Below are 21,546 nucleotides of genomic sequence, written 5' to 3' on the forward strand. Positions count from 1 at the left end.
AGTCGGGTAAAGCAGAGGAGAAGGGGAGAGAGGAGGATTTAAAGTAAGAACGCCTGCTGCAACATCAGGAAATCCAGACGAGCTGAAGTGAACTCACCTGTCCACATTTATGAAGGTAGAAGTAAAGAGAGCGGAGTAAACACAAGATATGAGCTGGTGATGGAGGTTTCTGGTGTGGTCAGCATTTATTCTGCACTCTCTCTGGAGTCAAACAGAGCTGAGTGATGAGAAGGACATCTCAAAACATTATTATTTTTATGTTGCTGCAAAATGTCAGAAGTATCCTGCTGGTTCTGGTGTTAAATATGAGCTAACATGGTGAATACACAGTTTTAAGACTGAGTCAAAACAGTAAGTTAATGAGGCTGCTGCTCACATCAACTCAGATGTTTTTACGTTGGTCTGCACTCACATTGCTGCAGGACTAACCGCTCTGAGCACGGTTACCTCTTGTGTCACAAAAGGTGAAAATTTGGGGTTGAATGAGTCGTTTCCCAGCTGTGAGTGCTTTTCTCGTCTTGTTTGGTACCCGGGCTACCAGACTTACATACAACTGATCTCCTGCCCTAATTAGCCTCATTAACATCCAACAAATGCAAATGTCCAATTAATGCCGCACGTCTTTACCCTCAAGACTCTGGTTGAAGCAAACTGAGAACAAAAGGAGGGTGGAGGTGCTGACACAATGCAACATTTTAGTGCAGAAATAAGTGTTTTTTCTTTGCCTGATTTATGAGCTACGACTTAAAGAAAGATAAAGACAGCAGACTCCGGGTCCAGCTGGCAATCAGGAGACACACAGCGATGAAAAGAAGAAACTAAAATACATCATTTTGATAAGATTCTCTCAGATACACCTGCTCCCAGAAATGCCATTAAATGTCAGCTGTCTGTTCCTGACTTGACAACACACACACACACACACACACACACACACACACACACACACACACACACACACACACACACACACACACACACACACACACACTCACACACTCACACTCACACACGCTCTGTCTCACCGTCTGGAGGTCGCACTAAAGGAGATCAGAGCCGGAGTCAGTAAAAAGAAACGAAGCAGCTTGTTTTTAAATGACATTCACAGAGGATATAATGGGGGACAGTGAGGGGACAGAAAAAGACGACGACTCTTCTTCACGTGTTTGCAGCGCGGCGTTTATTCAGCTTCCTGTCAGCGGACTAAAAGACATTCCTGTAAGTAAGTTAAATAAACTCTTTTTTTTTAGGTTTGAATATTTTTGTTTAATGCTACCTGTGTTGAAAGCCCCAAAACATCCAGACGAGATCCTTGACCTTTCGACCTCTGTGGTATCAGGAAGTCCTCGCCCTCGCCGTGCTGTGTGACCACGAGGCCCGAGGCGAGTCGGAGTGCAGATGTGTCCGTGGTGGGGCAGCTGGATCGGATCCTCAGGGATCAGTGAAGGTTCACCGCTCACAGAGAGAACAGAGCGTCCAGAAAGACTTTGAAATACACTTTGTCAGAACTACAACAAATGATGTTTACGAAACACATCCATTCTCCATTTTTATTTTTTAATGATCTAATTAAAGAAGAGAGAGATTTCAGCAGGTGAGTGAGATATTTTGTGAGTTGGTCAAAGATGTTTAATTCTACTTTTCATTTAGCAAACGTTTTTATTCAAAGAGAAGAACATCAGAGAGTAAGAACAACAGAAGAGAGGAGGAGCCAACGTCAGGAAGTGCAATCAAACAGCTTTAAGTCTGATTGGACACACAGGTGCTGACAGGAAGTGACCAGAAGAAGAGCACAACATCAACAGCTGTTCATCATCATCATTAAGGTCGGACCTGTAGAGTCCATCCAAAAATGTAAACTCTGTGATTTCATTTTCATTTTAAATCTTTGATTCTGCTTTTATGTTTGTTGTGAAGCTGCTGTTTGGATATTAAGGTGAATGACGTTAACAGCAGGGTTAAAGGTCAGCGTAGGCCTACAGCAGGTTGAGGTAAACCTTCATTTCTCTGCTCTTTTGTCTGCAGGATACAACAAGTCAGAAAGTCGGATCGTGTCGACCCCTCTCAGTTTGTCGGGGAGTGTTGCTCACATAAAGGTCAGCAGAGCAAAGCTATTTCTGCAGAGGAGCAATGACATGAGGGATGTTGGGAATACTGGAAAAACACGAGTCATGAGGAGTCACTTCAATGACAAAAACCTGTGTCGTGTACACTTAAACATTCACATGAATCACATGCAGACACAGCAGGTAAGACAGAAAAGAAAAAGAACATCTCGGGTTTTCTGTCTGTTCCAGCTCAGCAGTCAGGACTCTCGGGACTCCGGCTTTCTAAATTGACAATCTTCTCCGAGTGTTATCCACAAAGAGGAGAGGCTGTTAAAGTATAAAGGCGAGGAGAGACGGCTACACAAACAAACAGGTATTCACTCTCACACACACACACACACACACACACACACACAAAGCAGTAAATCAAACCCAGAGTGGACGGTTAGACGAGAGGCTTTTGAGACAGAAATGAAGACAGCCTGATCATCCTCTGCAGGAACAAAAGACATGTCCTCTCTCCGTATCACTTCAACAACGTCTGAAGGCTCCACAGAGATGTGACATAAACACAAAAGACACTGAGATTTACTTCAGCAAACATTTTCTTTTGGAGCAGGTTCTTCACACAGGAGTCTAAAGCCAGACAAATCAGACTGCAGGAGACGGACAGAAAGGTCTTTTACTCCCTCTGGTGGTCAAACTCTTGAACTGCAATCAGGGGAACATTTCACTTTAACTTTCACCTGAACGAATATACAATCCTCTCCACTCCGTTTATTCAAATCACCTGTAGAGAAATGTAGGAAGATATACTCTGTTACAAAGAGAAATATCCTCTTTTATTATTTTTATTTAACCCACACAAAACTTTGTAATGATGTGAAAACTTGACAGTAAAACGTCCTGCAGGTGATCCTTTATTGTTTTCTGACACCCGGTCTGGGGCCGCAGTAGCTCAGTCTGTGGGGACGTGGGTCGGGAACCGGCTCAAGTCCCGGAGTGGACCAAGTCTGGAAATTGGTCTGGTAGCTGGAGAGGTGCTAGTTCACTTCCTGAGCACTGCTGAGGTGCCCCTGAACAATACACCGGCCCCCTTATACCCCCTCATGGAACCCACACATGCACGGGGAGAAGATGCACACAGAGAGGCTCCTGTCAGACGGGGATTCAAACCAGGAACCTCCTCGCTGTGAGGGGACAGCGCTAACCACTGCACCACAGCCCCGTTAAAAAGATCAAATAACAGAATCTCTGAAGGTAGCACACAAGAAGTCAAACACTGGTAAATAAAAAACCTTTTATTATGAAAGAAGAAGCAGGATGGTTGGTTTCCCTGTATTCTATACATTATGTGCTGTACAATGGAGAGGACAGACGGGCAGTGGAGGAGGGCTGAGCATGTTTTCACTTCACTCTAACACATGACAGGAAGCAGGTCGAGAGTGATGAAATCCAGCACCGATTTGTTTCATGGACAAACAAACCAAAACACAGAAAGTAAAAACCAGAGCGTCACATCTGCTCCTGAACTCGATGAACCTGCAGCAACGTGGGTCCACGCAAATCAACCGGTAACTCAGAGAAAATGTAAATGTCATCGGGTTTGTAATCCTGATGTTTGGGAGCCTCGTAGACCACAGTGAAGGTGTGACGTCGAACCAGGTGTTTATTTATAACCTGTGTTTTTATGCTGCCGTCACCACTAATCTTTAAAAATGCTTCTTTCTGCCTCTAGAAACCTGAACTCCCCGGTCCAGGATTACAGCGCCGACAAGGTGAGACATGTGATGATACCTCAAAGAAAATCCAGCAAATGTGTATCTATTCACCACGGCTTGTAAGACGATTATCTAGTTTTGATTTGAAGTTTTTTCCCAGGGCTCTGATTGTACGTTTTTAAGTGAGTTCTGAAGTATAAAATCAGAGGGTTTAGTGTCCTAAACTGCGTTTCTTCTAATGACCAGCAGGGGGCGACACCACTGGTTACACATCGCTCCCTTGCTTTAACTCCTCAGTAAACATTTGATCGTCTCACAGAACAAAAAAGAAAAAGAAGTACTTTTTATGTTGAAACAAAAAATCTGACAGAGTTTAAAAAACTGGACACTGTTAGCGTTTCTATGTCGAACTTTGTAACACTACAAACAAACACTCGTCCGTCCATCTGAGAGAAAAATAACCTGCAGAGTTAATATATGTTAGCTTTTACATTCTTTGAACATGTGTGGGGGGAGTATTTACATTTCATAAAGACACGTCTGAGAACACGTTGAGAGTTCCTGTTGTTTATGCAGTGAGGTTGTTGTGGTTGTTGAGAGGATCGTTTCCGTGACAACGATCCGTCTCTCATAACGGACAGAAAACCGAGCAGAATGGAAAAACAAAACGTGCGCACACATTTAAATGTTCAAAGGGAATTCTGGGTGTTTTTTCTGGTGATTGATTTTGGAGTCGTGGGAGATTTGAAATTTCAGAGACTTAAAACACCAGAATTCCCCTTTCAGCACATTCACCGTCATCAACGTTACAGCAACTAGGGGTTAGACCGACACATGCTGACGTGTACGTATTAAATACTCAGACTCCCGTCAGTGTGCGCAGCGTCACCGCCTCAAAGTGTCACATTTAACCTTTCATTAAATGCTACAGATACAAACATTAAAAAAAAAAAGATCAGCCTCTTACCGGTTGAACCCGGGTGATACGACACAAAGCCACACACGTTGATGATGTTGCTTTTTGCATAAACTCTATTTACATACATTGGATGTTTATGAACCGCAGACTGTGTATGAGAAAGAGACGCAGCCAATCAGGGAGAGTCTTAAAGCTGTGCAGTTTCTCTTGGCCAGCAGGGGGCGACTCCTGTGGTTTCAACAGAAGGTTGATTTTATTCCCTCAGTAAACATTTTGGTGTTCTCAATCTGTAGTTTCATGTCGTCTTCAACACAGCATGAATATTCATTTAATCAATAAAGGTCACGTTTAGAGTCTCGGAGACTAGGGCGAGGGGGAGGAGTCAGGGCGGGGCTTTAAAGACGACCCCGATGGCTACGTCCTCGTCTTATAGACAGTCTGCGGTTGGAACGAGATTTGGCAACAACGCTGAGCATGTTCTTGTTTTTTTGTTTAAGAGTAAGGCATGCCATGTACGGTGGCCCTGTGGGACTCGCTCTGACAGCAGCTTTTGTTTCTCTCCTCGCCATCTGCTCCACACTTTCCACAACGTCGAGCAGTCCGTTTAGATTGTAGCGTTAGCGCTGAAACTTTGTATTTACTTGACTTAATTCCCGCTCAGCGGAGCTGTCAGCTGTGATGTCATCACTTGGCGACCGCTGCTTCTGCCGCCTCCCAACTTTTCAGAGCAGCGCTGGATTCGCTCCTCCAGGTCATGACATCATCACGACACGCAGAGCTTTAAGTCTGCCGGTCGGGGGGGCCTGTCTCTGTGATGTCACAACTGCCCACTGTGATGTCATAAACCCTGCGCTCCAATGTCTGGGAGCCTCGTCTGTCAACGCCGTGAGGTCGTCATGTCAGATGTTTGACGGCCGTCGCCCGCGGGTGGCGCCAAGCGAAGCTCGCAGCCTCGGCTCTCTGGCCCTGCGGATCAAACAAAAGTAGAATATTTATTTTTAAACAGAAAAAAAAAGGTACATTGTAAAGATAAACCTAACTCAAAAGCCGTTCCATTATCAGTGATGTAGAACTTAAATCCCACCAAATGATGAAATACAAAAATGGAAGGATACATTTTCTGAGTTTGGGAGGACTAACCTGTAATGTTCGTTGAAGTCGAGTCTGAAGCTGAGGAAACGCAGACTCTCATCTTGGCTGGTCATCAGCAACAAGAGGAACTGCTGGACGATGCTCTGAGAGAAAGAGAGGACAACGCGTGAGGCGGAGAGGATTAAAAAGTGATGTCTCGCTCCAGGATGGATGGATAGATAGATAGATAGATAGATACTTTATTGATCCCGAGGGAAATTCAAAGCATCCAGTAGCAGGTTACAAAGACGTACATGACATGAAACATTTGTTAAGAATTAAACCACAAAATTGACGCCCCCCCCCCCTCCCATACATATATATTAACCTGAAATAAAGATTTAAAGAATCCCCCTCGATGAATCAAACTTAAACTGTGCAATTAAAAATAGACTAAAACAAGAAATGTACATAACCCGTGCAGGGATAAAAATATATGTGAGATTTAAACAAGAACCTTTAAACAGTTGAGGAAAAAATCTGTAATTAGACCTGAATATAAAAAATAAAAAAGTGTTGACCTTCTGAAGTTGTGTTGTTTATATATGTACAGAAATGTTTAAAAAGCAGATTGTGCAGAGTTATCAAAAACAGACATTAAATAACAGGCAGTGCAAACATTAAAGGTGCTATTTCAGTAATTGAGGTGATCATTAAAGTGTCCAGCTGTGAGGGGTCTCGGGTAAGTCACCTGGTAGAAGTGGGTGAGGATGCGGAGCTGGGAGCGCATCTTTGGTATCGTTTCCTGGAACTCCTGAACCCTCTTCTTCTCCTCCGCCTCTTGTTCGGCCGTCACTCCCCACTCTCCCTGAAACAAACAAGACAGGACAGTATCACACCTAGAAGTTCTATCACAATAAAGAAAGCCTGACCGTCTCCTGCCCGTCTTACCTCCTCCTCTCGTCGCCTCTTCGTCTCCTCGAACTGCAGTCGGAGGGCGAGCTCCTCCAGAGCCGAGCGGTAGAGGGAGTCCTGAGCGCTCTGAAACTCGATGATCTGGTCAAAGATGGCCCTCAGCTGGTTCAGGAGGGACTGGACCGACAGGTGGAGACAGGAGAGAGTTACTTTATGGAGATTAAGATGCAGAAAGGAGTGTGTGTGTGTGTGTGTGTGTGTGTGTGTGTGTGTGTGTGTGTGTGTGTGTTACCCTGCTGTTGTTGTCCAGCAGACATCTGGAGATGATGGTGTCGAGGAAGACCTCGTGGGCGGCGATGATGTGGTCGAGGTCCTGAGCCTGCTGCACTTTGTTCCACAGCTCGTCCCAGGAGCACTCCAGCACCTAGAACAAAAAGATGAAATATGAGTGAGATTATCCTGAGGTTAAATTCAGATATGATACAGTCAGTATTTAATGAGATGGTGCCACTTCTTGTTTTTGATTTATTATGAATATTTGATCAGATTTCTGAGTGAGCCAAGAGTAATTTGTCCTTTGGCGTGGTGATGAGTGCTTAATGGGAATGGTTATGGGATCGCTACATGCTTTAAAAGAAGTTGTTTAGGGGTGCCGGATGGCCTAGCGGTTATGTTGGGTGCCCCATTTGCAGCGGCTATAGTCCTAATCGCAGCGGCCGTGGGTTTGAATCCGAGCTCGGCCCTTTGCTGCATGTCGTCCCCCACTCTCTCTCCTCCCAACATTTCCTGTCTCTCTTCAGCTGTCCTATGCAGTAAAGACAAAAATGGCCAAAAAATATATCCTAAAATAAAAAGTCAAAGAGTGATATCACTTTTTTTAAATCAGAAACAGCTGACGCACCAGACTCCATTTTTTTCTGCATGTTATCAGACTCTTAGAATAACAATCCTCACCGGTCAGTGGCAAATAAATAAGAACTTTTACCGACTTATATTTGTCTTTTTTGCCCGAAAATAATCAAATGAAATCAAGTTTTTTTTTCATGGCTGCTCGCTGGAGCAATCGACTTAAAGATCCCAAAATATGTAAAGATAGAGCTCGGGTTTAAAATATTAGATCGGCCTTTAAAAGAACGGCTACTTCATCTTTTCAGAGAGGTTTGAGTGTCTCAAATGAACTTCTTCTGCCTTTAGTTTTCTTTAAACTGAGTTGACCTTCCTGTGAGTCTCACAGTGTCGCTTTGATCAGACGCAGCAGCTCGCCTCCCGCTGTGATTACTACGTTGTTGTTTTGTTTTGTTTTTACAGCCTGTGATGGTAACAGCGCTGCTGATGGTCTGACCTCGAAGGTGATGTAGTACTGCATCTGGTGGATGAAGTGGACCATCTCAGACGCCAGGATGTGACACTGATGCAGCACGCCGGACAATTCTGGAGGAGGGAAGAAAACACAACAAGCAGGCTGCAGGTTAGATCCTCAATCAAAAAAATATAGATTCAATCAAATCTACAGAAAGATGTTTGTGTTGTTTTATTTACCCGGCATCGTTTTGAGCAGCTTGGCGTTACACATCTGTCCTTTCCAGATGTCCGTCAGCGTGTACTCCATCCTCTTGGCCCTCCACAGAAAGTTAAACACCCTCAGGTAGTGTCCCATACACTCTCTTGTAAACACCTGAAACACACACACACACACACACACACGTGTTTGAACATGCAGCTGTTCTGCAGAGACAATGTGTTGTTTTCAAAGTGTAACCGTGTGCGTTACCGTAGCGATGGGTCCTTCCACGTGGTAGTCCAGACTGAACACATCCCAGCCTGTATCACCTGGAGACACCTGGAGAGGATTAAAAAAACACAACATGTTAAAAAGGTAAGAACACCTGAAACACAGCGTCCTCAAACTACAGAAGCCCGGAGAGGTCAGTGAAGAGAGAGAGAGAGTTTTTATTAATCTAGCAAGTGAAAAGTGAGCCCTGAAACGTCCAAATAAAAAGTTCAACTTAATCTCTAAACAGTTATTTGTATTCTACATAAATGTGTTCCTTGATCAGATTTTCCAACCTGTTGTCGGTTAATAAACACAAGAGAAAACAAATGTCAGATTTTAAACGTTGATCTGTAAAATGTATTCCCCGCTCTCTTTACGGCTTCCATCCTCCACGTTCACACACATTAGGCATTACCTCTAGGAGGCGCACATCCAGCCTCTTGAGGATCTCTGCGTTGTCAAACTGAGCGTTTGTGGCTCTGACCGCCGTCTCTAAGATACCGGTCAGGTTGTGTTGGTACAAAGTGGTGGCAGGGCGTACCAGCTCTGGTCTGAGACAAAAAAACAATGAGAGGATCAGGTGTGTTTAACCATGCTTCACACAAAGAGTTTGATTTTGAGACGTATTTGAAGTGTTGCTAACTTGAGCAGGTCCATGAGATGTCGGATGAAGTCTCCCTGTCCCAGCAGCAGGTATCTCCTCATGGCCTGCAGGTGCTCCAGCAGCAGGTAGTTCCGGTTCAGGACGTCCAGCAGGTATTTGCTGGTGTCAAAATAAGCGGCGTCGATCTTCTCCTGAAACGCCCCCTCCAGGTCAGAAAGCAGCTCTGCAGCTGTGGACCAAAGAGAGGGGAGTCATTTAAAGGAAAACCTTAAAAACTAAGATTGCCGTTCGTCTTATTTGAGCACGTGGAGACGAGCGTGACGCCCTTCAGCTGATCCAGTAAAAGCTGAAGATCAAACTGTTCCAGGTGGAGTCCGGCAGGATGGATCAATGGTCTAAGTATACCTCTTTGTTTTTAAAACAGAGGCCAAGGCCGGTGAGCGGTAAGAGCATCGATCACTGCCAGTCAAGAAGCCGACGTCAATACAACAACATCAATAAGAGGAGGACACCAAACGAGGCGTCTTATTGGCTGATGATGTCGTTACAATACAGAGTCAGAGTAAAGCCACAGAGATCTCTTTTACATCCTCAGCAAGTTCTTCTTCTTCTTCCTTCATCTTTACATTCAAATATGGATTCTTCTGCCGCAAACGTTTGAAAACTCCACGCGTTCTGCTGTAACGGTTACTCCCTCGTTCACTTGTCTGGCCCGCCGCCGGAGGAGTGAAATATCAAAATGAGGAAGTGAAGGTTACACAGAGCCTTGTAATCAAATCTGAGAGACGATGACATCACTCATTATGTGCTGATCAGTGAATTTTAAAAGACGCATATACTACAAAGATATGTGGTTGTTCAGGCTCTTACCGTCTTTGGGAGTGTCTGCAGACTTAGATGCTGGTGTGATTTTGCCCGGAGGCGTTCTGTCGTGACACACCTGATGCAGGAAGTTGATGGATTTACCGATCAGCAGCACCTAGAGGGAGAAGAGAGAACAAAGGAGTCGGTATGGTAAAAACAGCTTCAGAGAAACAGAGTCCTTGTTTCCTTAAACATTAACTCACATATGACGACGTCTTAAGATTAAATCAGATCAAATATGTCCCCAATAAAAGCATTTTTTTATTGAAGAGTAAGATGCTTTTTTAAAAACTGGAGACAGACATTACGTCACTTTCTTCTGAGCCGCCAAACCCCGTTGACAAAAACATTAATTTTTGAAGAGTGGCATAAAATAAAATTTTAAAAATGGAACTGTTGAGTCAGCGGAAACGCAGCAGCTGCAGTGATCTGTGCAGCAGAAGGATTCAAATTGTAAATGGAATCTGGTGGTTCTCGTCCGTCTCTGGAGGCATCCTAGTTGTTCATGTTTTAGACGCGTCGTTGAAAAATCTGAGCTGTGGGTTTGTTTTTTTTTTACCTTGCGTGCCTGGTCCATGGTGATGAAGGAGGGGATCATGGACTTCCTGAGGGAGTACTTGTCGTGCCACAGACGATCCGTCTTCACGTTGGGATCCGATGCTACAAAAAACTACAAAAACAAAAAGTTACAAACATGATTAAAACATCGCACGAGAAACTAATGATTATTTCGACCAATCAACGGACTGCAGTGTGTCTATGCCGCCCTTTAGGGTCGGATCAGGACGCTTGGCACCCCAACAGAAGGGCTGCTCAAAACTAGGACGGTATGGATCCGTTATTTTGGCACCATTCCAAACATCTGACAGTGGAAACGGCAATAAATGTGATACGTACTGAACTGAACCGCATTGCTCGGTAGAAACGAACCCAAAAGTGATTTCAAAATGGAGTCATTGCAACGTTTGTCCAGCAGAGGGCGCTATATCGACCACAATAAGTCAGAGAACCGTCTGTATTGGTTTAAAAACTCCCGTATCCGTCCTGCTCTTAATGCGCCGCCATCCACATCGGGTTCGATATGATGCGTTTTAATTACTTACACATTTATTTACTGCAGAATTGATTACACCGAGCGTCTCCAGGAAGTCCTCAAGCTGGAATTGACGCCAATGAAACTTCTGATGAGCGTCAGACAGAAATAGATCTCAGTCAATGAAAGAGGCTCTTATCCTCGGCCACTTTCACTCAGACTGTCGATAAACTTCAGAGGATACTACAGCAGCTTCCACTCGCTCTCTAATGGCACGCTGAAGGCTTCTGACATGCTCGCTCTCTAAACGTCAGCCTCAAACAAGCACTGTTACACAATCTATTAGCTACAGTAAGACCCCGTGTCCACCTTCGTTCAGCGGTTTTTTCTGAGCGTTTTTTCCAATGAGTAGAGAGCGTTCAAAGCAGGAAGCGACCGCCTGCAGAAAAAGCCCAGCGTCTCTTTATCAGAGCCTCTGACTTTTCTGTTCCGAGCTCTAAAGTTGAAAATCTTTCAAGTTTTCAGAAAGGCGCCGTTGACATCACCGACGCTCTTTTCCAAATGTATAACCGCCGCTTACGGATCGTGTCTTGTACCCACATCCTCCTCGCTCCGTGTCTCATCGGGAAATAAACAATCTAAAATATAAAACATGTAGTAAAAAAGTAACAAAGCCGTGTCGGTCATACAGCAGCCGTTGTCGACAGACTGTTGTCATGGAGACTAGCTTTTCATGTAAGCGCACAGCCAGTGCTTTTCTGCGCAGATCAAATTCTAGATGAACACGGCGGCCTGAGGCTCGTTGTGTTTAAATGTAAAGACTCAGTGGAGCGCCCTTTAATACATCAAAAAGCGGCGGTTCCATTAGTAACAGTGCTGGATTCAGATGTGATTCCCCCCGGGTCAACTCCCTCCTGAAAGGCCCAGTAACTTTGTCCCTGTGTTCTTAAACTCTGCACTTAAGACCGAATCACAGCGACAAGAAAAGAAGTGAATCCTAGACACATAAATAAATTCTGTAGAGAGAAAGAGGGGAGGAAGAAGTGAAGGAGAAACATCCATCAGTGAGCTTCCCATTACACTCCTCTCATCAGTCCTCATTTAAGGAGCTGTCCTGTCTCTCCCCCTCTCTCTCCCCCTCTCTCTCCCCCTCCTCCTCTCAGTGCTGTCCTCTCTGATTGGGGTCAAACATTGGAGCAGTTAAACAGAACAGAGCTCCAGTAGTGATCAGTAAATCTCTGCTGGAGCTCTGTGAAGCAGAAAACATCTCTTGGTTTAGAGGCTGATTCTGGGGGCAGCCCTGGCCTCGTGTGTGTACCTCGTGGTAGGTGTCCTCCAGCTCTCCGTCATAGATCCACCTGTACAGGAAGTTGAGGATGGGGTGTGACACCAGGCTGAGGATGTGCTGAACCAGCGCTCTCATCTGTGGGTCGCCTGTTTTCCCGTAAGAGTGGACGGCCGAGGCCAGCTCGCCTCCTTTACGACCTGACCGGCGGACAGTAAGAGTCACCAACACTGTAAAAGTTAGAAAAGAAACTAACATGCTAACATTTAATCAGTGCACAGAACACACCTTGGCAAAAGTCGACGAGGGCAGCCAGCGTTTTGAGTCGAACTTTGGGGTCGTACATCCAGACCAGGAGCCTCCTGAGAGTCAGCGTGCTCTCTGTGAACACGGTCACACCCTGCTCATCCTCCACCTGCAACTAACACACACACACACACACACACACACACACAGTTCAGGCGCTTATCTGACAAAAGAGGGAAACATTTTCAGTTATGTGTGCATATTTATCATAAATGACTTTGATATACCTGTGAGTGGAGGACTGACAGCAGCCTGTAGTACTCCTTCAGCTCCTGGTGGAGCGCTGCACAGAAGCTCTGAGGACAGATTGAGCTGGATTAGATATCAAATTAAATCATCTGAACACGATATATGTCAACGCAGACTCACCTGTCCGACCAGCCCGAAGGCCCGGTCCAGGCTCCGGGTGTCGGTGTACTTCCTGACGTTGTTGTGGAGCCAGCCGAGCTCGGCCAATCTGCTGCAGGTGTCTCTGAGGGACTTACACAGCACCACCTGGTGGGAAACAGCAGGTATTACAACATATGAGGTATCACATTATGTCCTCTTTTTGTTTTTGTTGTGCATGAATACATGATGACAGTCTGACACAGACATGATGTGTGTGGAGTGATCTCATGCAGAGTTCTGTTTCCAGATGTTTAATGATCGATCAGTTTTCATCTGTGCAACTAAACCTTGAATTCAAAGAGAAGAGAGGTCCGAAATATCTCCCTGACGATGTTTATCTTTGGCCTCAGTGTCTCCTCCTCTGACAGCAGACCGGCCACAGTCTAAGTTTAGCTCCAAGTTATTTCATATTGATAACAACAGAGACGAGGAGGAGAAGGAGGAACTGACAGGACAGTGATAAGACAGTCAATGTGGATCGGAGCCAAAGAGCTTCATATTGATCTGTTGAATCTTCAACAATAGAGATCATTTTATGAACTCTGAAAGTACTTTAGAGCGACAGGCTAATATTTAACTCTAAAAAGGAGACACTGGACAGCTAGTTCAATTTCAGGAACTGTCACCCTCGCCTCTCTATGTTTGATAAAAATACAGTTTAAAGGATCAATCAGTGAGATGTGTAGAGAGTGAAATGATAAAGTGAGCTTACTAAATGATCAGACATTAAGGAAACAAGCAGCAGCCAGTATGTCCTCCTTCTAACTTTAGATTCTGCTCCTGAATGCTCTGGATTTGTTTGGACCAGAGAAGGTAGGCGCTTTTAAGACGACCCCCCCACACGGCCGTTTTGGACGCCCCTCGGTTTGCCAGATATGAGAGCAGTTATCAGGTCAACAGGTGTTGCAGCGATGGAAGCGGGCAAGAGAAGTGGTTCAGATAGAAGTGATTGTACCCGACCTAAAAAGCCTCTGCATGTTTCTAATAAGCTCCACGAGCAGAAACGTGCTCAAACTAGGATCAATATTGGAGATGCTTTTGAAAAATGGAGAGAGGTTAGAACACAGAAAGCTTTACAGACCCATGCAGAGCTGGATAAGCTGGCTGTTAATTTGTTTCAGCATCTTAAAAAACGATCTGACAGAGTTAGAATTTCATCTTTTGTGTCTCGTCCTCACTTGACCCTCCCTCTGTCCTCGCCCTGCTGATCTGAGGTGACGATGACCTGATCTGTCCTTTCAGGTGACTCGGGGTAATGCGTGCTTCCTGCTGATCTAATCGCTCCAATAAAAAAAACTTTACAGGGCTGCATGCCGGTTCTCGCACCTTGCCGTCTATTTTGTAGCAGTTCTCCTGGGCGCTCATCTTGATGAACTTTCCATCGATTCCCTGGAAGACGTAGAGGATGTCCCGCACCAGCGCCGCCTCGCTCACCTCTCCTGCACTCACAGAGGACGAGAGGGCGGAGGATTTAGTGAACATCAGGAACACATGAGGACAGATTTTATAGTCTCTAAAGGGGACTTTCACTGAGTGTGCGTTTATCTTGACTTGAAATTAAATGAACTTGCACAACTTCTGTTGTTGCTGTGACTCCGTCCTGAGGGGAGGAGTTTATTCAACACCAAACCAGTATGATAGAGGATGTTCACAAGTCCAATAAGATTCAAAGAAACCTGTCCGGCCTGTAAGTTTAACATGTCCCTCACCGTCTCTACGGGGTTGGACCGCTCTGCTGGCGGGGACTGGAGGTCCGAGTAGCGGTCGAGTGGCGGGCAGAGCCAGAGCGGAGGACGAGGAGCAGCTGACAGGAAGAGTCCAAGCCAGGCGGGATCCCAGAAGCTGAGCGCCCGCTGCTGCAGCCTGAGGAGGTTGACTGAAGAAAAACAAGTAAATAAATATAAACATCAGAATGATTCTCTGATTTATGTTTTTAATGTCATGTACTCTTTAAAAAGTGCGCCTTTGCATAATTAAAGAAGCACTGCTGTGTGTTTTCAGGACATAAATATAACTTAATGACGAGAAACCTTTTTGAGATTTGCCCTTAATTCAGACTAAAAGGTGACTCAGGACAGATCCATGGTCGTTTGTATCTGACGGCCTCCTGCATTATTAAGTAGGACGTGAGGGGAAATGGATTTTAACAGCCTCGTAAAACAGATTTAGGAGAAGCTGAGAGGCAAGTTTATTTTCTGGTGCTAATTGATGCTCTCTTGATTTAGCCTCGAGTGTTTTTACAGGACGAGCAGCGGATAAATGACCTCCAAAAGAAAACCCACAGCTGACCGGTGAGGCAAAGTATCAAGCTCACCCAAACACTAAACCCGAGGAGAACTTCAGAAACAATGTGTCTCACCCAGCCAGCAGTGACTGCGGCGTCGGCGTGGGTCCGTTCAGCGTGTACACTCCCAGGCTGGAGATGCCGCTGGTCCCCACGCTGGCTGACAGAGCGGCCGTTCTCTCCCCGTAGCCCAGAGCGAGGCTCTGAGGCCGGGTGCAGTAGAACGGGGTGGAGTGGGCGTCTCTGGGGAGAGCCTGAGCGAAGAGAGCGCCATAGTTTCCAACCTGAGGAAAAGACGAGGTGAAAGGTCAACTTTTAAATAACTTCAGTCAGAACAACTCTGAAAGATTTAAACAAGAGGTGTGTGTGTGTGTGTGTGTGTGTGTGTGTGTGTGTGTGTGTGTGTGTGTGTGTGTGTGTGTGTGTGTGTGTGTGTGTGTGTGTGTGTGTGTGTGTGTGTGTGTGTGTGTGTGTGTGTGTGTGTGTGTGTGTGTGTGTGTGTGTGTCTCCCTCACCCTGCTGGACGGTTTTCGGGGGTCTTCAGAGAGGCTGAGCAGCAGGTAGAGAACAGACCAGCGATGTTTGAGGACACTCTGAAGGAGAGAAAAAACATCAACATGACCTGCAGGTCGTACCTCAGGAAGAGATCAGAGACTAACCTTCTTCTTCTTCTATGATCGCACGCAGACGCTTTACAGGTGAAGACGGGGAACTCACCTGCGTCTGAAGTTTTCTGTGCAGCTCAGAGAACAAAGCAGCGTCTGCTTCTCTCCTCTGCTTCAACACTGCAACAAAACAAAAGAAGTCAGCTGGGACGTTTGAAAGACACAGAGCCCTTCACAACAGACGCACCTGAACACAGAGCCCTTCACAACAGACGCACCTGAACACAGAGCCCTTCACAACAGACGCACCTGAACACAGAGCCGTCTTAATCCCTGCAGAGCTTTTTAAAGTAACACAACATGCTGAAGGAGTTAAACTACAGAATGACAGAAACCTCCATGTTCTGTTCTGCAGCGTGAAGAAACCTCTTATTATTAGAAGAGTGGATGAAAAATAGCATCAACACTCAAAGCTGTGGAAATAGTTAACAGTTTTAAATATCTCAGAGTAACATTAGACAACCAACTGAGTTCTGAACAGCACACCAGAGACATCCAGAAAAAGAGCCATCAAAGACTGTCAGCCATACGCAAACTGAAAGGACTCTATGTTGCCCCCCCGTCTCCTCCTGCTGCTCTATCAGAGTATGATCCAGTCCATCTTACTGCACTGCTCCACCTGCTTCTTCAACATGTTATCTGTAAAAAAGGCCAAACTCACACGCATCACAACCACAGCTGCCAGGATAATCGGTCTCCTCACACCCAACCTAACAGAACTCAATAACAGGGACATCACACGCACTGAACACTCCCCTCGCCCCACTCCCCTCAGGACGGAGGTACAGAGCACTGAGGTGCAGAAAGGCTCGCCTCGGGAGGAGCCTGATCCCCGCTGTAATAACGGTCCTGAACAAAAGGCCTCGCTGAACAGGCCAGAGTGGGAACTCTTGACTGTTGTCTAACTCTGTTTTTCTGTGTGTGAATGTTCTTTGGTGGGACTTGTCTGTTTGGACAGTAACGGTGTTGTGAAAAAGAATTTCCCCTCGGGGACAATAAAGTCTAAAGTCTAGAGGAGGAATACACAGCTCAGAATAAACCCACTTCTTATCAGGCAAACAGAGAAAATCTAAATGTCAGAAGTAGCTGCTGCATGATAACAGATTTCATACACTTTGTGAAAACACTTCAAGGTAACACATTCAAACTGGGTCCCCTCCTCCTCATCAGAAGCTCACACTCACAAAAACTAAAAAAAAAACATCATCTTCATTTTGTTAAGGAGTGAAATGTTTGACTGCTGCGGCTGTTTGTGTGCAGCGAGGGTTGGACATCGATGAGCATGACACTCAGATGAAATGGTTAAGATGAACTCCTCACCTCTGCTGCAGTATTCAGTGTGAACATGTTGTCATTAGGAGGGTTAGTTTTTGTCCTAAAGGGTACTTACGTTCTTTCTTGATCTTCTCTGAAACCAGGAACTCGTCTCGCTCGATGGTGGGGGCGTAGTTACTGCCGATGACTCGCACTGCGTACTGGAACTGGTGGGCGACTTCAGCTGGAGACAGGAAGGAGTGAAGATCTTTAAATCACCGATCAACACATCTGTAGTAAGTGCACATTATGACAACTAAAACGTCGACTCTAACAGTGAGTGTGTGTGATGAAGACTACGAAGTCAAATCGGCAAGTCGGGCACCTAAATCTTCAACGAGTTCTCGAAACGTTTGGTCTTGAGCAGGCGGTCGTGTGCACTTTTACAACTCAGAATGTCATTCTGTCTACACGACATGAATTAAGGTACGTCACGGCACAAAAAACAGTCTGAGAGGGGCTCATGATTTTGGGGTTGCACCTTGAGGGGGGTGACCAATCAGATTTCAAGGGCAGCCCATGCCACCTCTAGCTGCTCCTGCTGGTGTGACTGGACTTTTGCTTCAGTAAAGGTTGTAAATAATGAGACCTAATTAGTGTTGCTGAAACTCTAGGTGTGGATTAAATAACAACTCTACTGCCAACATTACCAAGCTGCAAAGTTTAGGAGTCTTACATCACAGGGTTAATGCTGAAAACATGTCAAAGTGACTAAAAAACAGTGGATTATATTATTCTTTTACTGGATTATCCATCATCTCTGCTGCAGCCTTCTTCTTCTGAGATGTCTGCATCCAGCAGGGGCCTGCAGCTAGCAGACATCAGTGCATCCTTTAAACATCTTCAGTGTTTTAATCCAGATTAAAGGATAATAAACACATCTGACAGCTCAACATATCACCTCTTATTGATTCATTACATTAAAGATAACGTTACACTGACAGCTGTTGAGCAGCATCCAGCCCCATTGGCTGCTGAGAGCTACGCAGACCTAGCCCCGCTACGTGCCGCTGAAACCCAGCAGCAAACTCACTCATATTTCTGTTTTTAAACACTGTAATGTCTAAATGTGAGCATCTTTACAAACAACTCAGTGTTAAAATTTATCATTTATCTGTCTTTAATTCGGCGTATGTACATCAGATCAAGCCGCTTGAATTGTATTCACATTTCAACTGTTTCCCACAAAATCCCATCATTAGGACGCTCTGAGATCAGCCGGTGTACATGGTGTAAAAAGTTTAATTATTTTAAAATCTAAAAATGCCTGCTGTGAAAATTGTACGCCGTATTGTTCATTAGATGGATTAATATCAATACGATCACTTTACTTTGTATTTAAAACATTAATAACGGATGAGTGGACACGGAATCTGAACGTGCGGGATTTGTAAGTGAGGTTTGGTTTGTCGTTTCTTCACTGCCACAGACGGGGCGACGGATGCTAACGCTAACTGATGTACCTTCGCTTTTCCCCGTGATCCTGCAGCAGAGGCTCTGGAGCAGCACGTTGGGTGATTTCTGATCCAAAGTCGCCATACTGTCGAGGCTAACGTCGCCGATAATAACAGCGAAATAAATACCACAGACTAAAATGAACTAACTCAAGTCGCCCACTACGAACATCGCCATTTTGACAAGTCTAGTCAAGCTAGCGAGAAGCGGAACGGAAACTACCGTCACATCCGCTACGTGTACTACAAAATAAGAGCGCAGACAATCGCAGTCGGTTTTAATAACAACATTAATTAAAAGTTGATATGCAAAAAGAAAAATAAATTATAGTATGCTCGATTTAATTGTTTATGTTTTAGTTGGGAGTCTTTTAACCAGCAAAGACTTTATTTGTGTTGTTAACCCGAGCCTTTAACTTTCTTTATAGCATTGTTATTTTTTTATTAGTAAGGACAATTTGTGAATCTTTAAATCTGTGAACTCACTTATCAATCAATGAGTTGATCAAAACTTTATTATAGACTCAGGGTTCAGAGAAGGCAAATACAAAAGTCATCGAATACAAATCATAGTGTAAGAACAAAATGCTATGCATGGTATACAATCACTAAAATAAATACAAATAACACCCTCAGAGGATAAGAGATCATTTAAAATGGTCCATATCGTTATTATGCTATTGGAATTAATCGTCACTCATCAAACTTTCTGATGGATGACTAAATATTTATTAAAAATTCCTCTCATAGGTTAAATTAAAATCAGTAGACCAATTGTCTATTCACAGTTTAATAGACAGGTGTAAAGATTAAAGGCTGTTAATTAAAGACATAAGAAGTTTTTGGATTTGCAATAGATCTGTGTTTGAAGTATAACCCACTAACTACAATAAAGAGAGCTTCATAAACTTAAATTAGGTTTGAAAAAATCAGTGTGTTTATTAATGTATTTGTACGTATTTTAATGTTTTATTGTATTGCTGCAGGGCACACCAGTCGCTGTCGGCTCTCCTAAAAATAATAAATACATTTAATTTAATTTAATTAAATTAAAAAATAATCCGTATAGCTTTGTGGATTGGGACATAAAAATACTTCTAAAGGAACAAGATGAAGCCTTGAGAAAGTAACTGTTTTATTTTCGAAGGTTAAAACCGGATGAGGTTGCTGTCACCATGGTAACTTGGCGCGTGTGTTCGAAGATAACCCGCCGAAATGCGTCTCCAGGAAACAGCGGACGGACAAACGAAGGAAAACATTTCCCTCCAGAAACAAAGACACACGAACTGAAGTTCTGACCCGGCTGACCCCCCCAAAACAAATAAATATTCACAAATCGATGGCTTTGAGATTTAATACATTCATAAAATGTCGGCAGCAATTTGAAATATTTATGTACATTTTTATAATAGATTTATTTTATGTGATTTTAATTATTTTCTACACATTTTGTTTTCCATCCAAATATTCTAACCATAATATAATAATATAATATTTTTAATTTTTTATAAAATGTAAACCTTAAACTCCCTCAGTTCAGAAAGTCTTTAAATAGAAAACTGTTGATTATTTAAACATTTAAAAATAATTAGTTGAAGAGAATACTTTATCAGAGGGGTGTGACGTTTATTTAAATAAAAAAAATATATATTAATATAAATATAGAAATAAATATAATTAGTAAATATTAAAGGATATATTTGTGGAAATGACAGATTTTATTTGTTTTGATTCGTTTATTTATTTTTATTATTTTATTTTATTAGTTTCAGCACCATCTGTAGTGTCCGAGCTCCCCCCCCCACACACACACACACTCTAAGACCTGTAATATTTTCTCTTATTTTGTTCTTTCTTGCACTCTCAATAAAAAACTTAATTAACTATTTTGTCCAATCAATTACACGTCAAAATCGCTAGAGTGCGCATGCGCTCACCTGCAGGCAAACCCACAGCCACAACCACCACCAACACCACCTGGCACCCCGTGACGTCATGAGAGAAAAGCTCCTTTTGCCGTGGCGCGACACAAGAAGATTATTAGTGCGCACTGTGAGGAGAGGAAACGAGAGGAGGAGGAGGAGGAGAGACCTGACACTAGTTTCTTCCTCACTCTGTCAGGAGGAGGAGGAGAACACACACACACACACACACACACACACACACACACACACACACACACACACACACACACACACACACACACACTTGCCCGTGCCTGTTTGAACGGTGAGAAATACGCGCAGACACTCCTCTTTTTTCTGAAAGTGAGGCGGAGGTGAGTCCAGGTCTTTACGCATTGTTCACAGCGGCTCTGTCGGACTTTGTTTTTCATCCAGGAAGACGAGCAGGGGGCTGACAGTCATGGACAACACGGGAGAATTCAAGAGAAGTTAGCGTGAAATAACCTCTTTGGAAAAACGACGTTACAAAAAGAAGAAGTGTCCGGAGAGGAAAGAGGAACACGATGGGGATGGATTTCAGCACTCTTCGGACCCTCATCAGCAGATATGTAAGTTTTTAAACCCCTTCTATGTGTTCTATCTCCCTTCGCTTCTTATCTGCTAAACAAAACTCTTCACGTTGTCTGAAGATAAACAGAAGAAGGAGAGAGTTTTTTGTTTTTATCAAACCTTCTAGTGGTTTCAAATTCCGCAGAAGCAGATACTCATCCGGATTAAGTTTCACTCGCGGAAGGGAGCTCATGAGGAATGAGGCTGAACCCCACCACACACTGTTTCTGCTTAATGAATGAGTTATACTTCTATATTATATTATATTATTATATTTATGTGTTTTCACTTTCTTTTAAAACACGTCAAATTCAGCGGAGTTCACCAAACCCCGTGCAAATATAATCAGATTTAAACTTGATCTATCTTTAAAACCTTTATGGGCT

The 21,546-nt window shown here is 44.0% G+C and overlaps 2 protein-coding genes across 7 annotated transcripts in view; one reads left to right on the forward strand and one right to left on the reverse strand.

Moving 5' to 3' along the window:
- Positions 1-3,334: 3,334 nt before the first annotated feature.
- On the reverse strand, positions 3,335-18,849 carry tubgcp3 (tubulin gamma complex component 3). Its single transcript, XM_061032499.1, has 23 exons — positions 18,657-18,849; positions 17,270-17,377; positions 15,932-15,999; positions 15,730-15,807; positions 15,290-15,498; positions 14,640-14,806; positions 14,257-14,369; positions 12,910-13,035; positions 12,768-12,836; positions 12,523-12,655; positions 12,268-12,434; positions 10,476-10,586; positions 9,923-10,031; positions 9,092-9,281; positions 8,864-8,999; positions 8,446-8,514; positions 8,214-8,349; positions 8,017-8,105; positions 6,967-7,098; positions 6,711-6,851; positions 6,511-6,627; positions 5,829-5,923; positions 3,335-5,654 (listed from the first exon to the last, which is right to left on the reverse strand). The coding sequence occupies exons 1-23, from the start codon at positions 18,730-18,732 to the stop codon at positions 5,588-5,590; spliced, it is 2,706 nt and encodes a 901-aa protein (XP_060888482.1). The 5' UTR covers positions 18,733-18,849; the 3' UTR covers positions 3,335-5,587.
- Positions 18,850-20,699: 1,850 nt separating this feature from the next.
- The window catches only part of atp11a (ATPase phospholipid transporting 11A), a 38,203-nt gene continuing 37,356 nt past the window's right edge, over positions 20,700-21,546 (forward strand). For all 6 annotated transcript variants that reach the window (XM_061032847.1, XM_061032850.1, XM_061032848.1 and 3 more), the window contains exon 1: positions 20,700-21,159. In XM_061032847.1, coding sequence (XP_060888830.1) covers positions 21,115-21,159 — 45 coding nt within the window. In that variant the 5' untranslated portion in view covers positions 20,700-21,114. The remainder of the gene's footprint in view (positions 21,160-21,546) is intronic.

This window comes from Labrus mixtus, chromosome 24 (assembly GCF_963584025.1).
Source record: "Labrus mixtus chromosome 24, fLabMix1.1, whole genome shotgun sequence".
Classification (NCBI taxonomy): domain Eukaryota; kingdom Metazoa; phylum Chordata; class Actinopteri; order Labriformes; family Labridae; genus Labrus; species Labrus mixtus.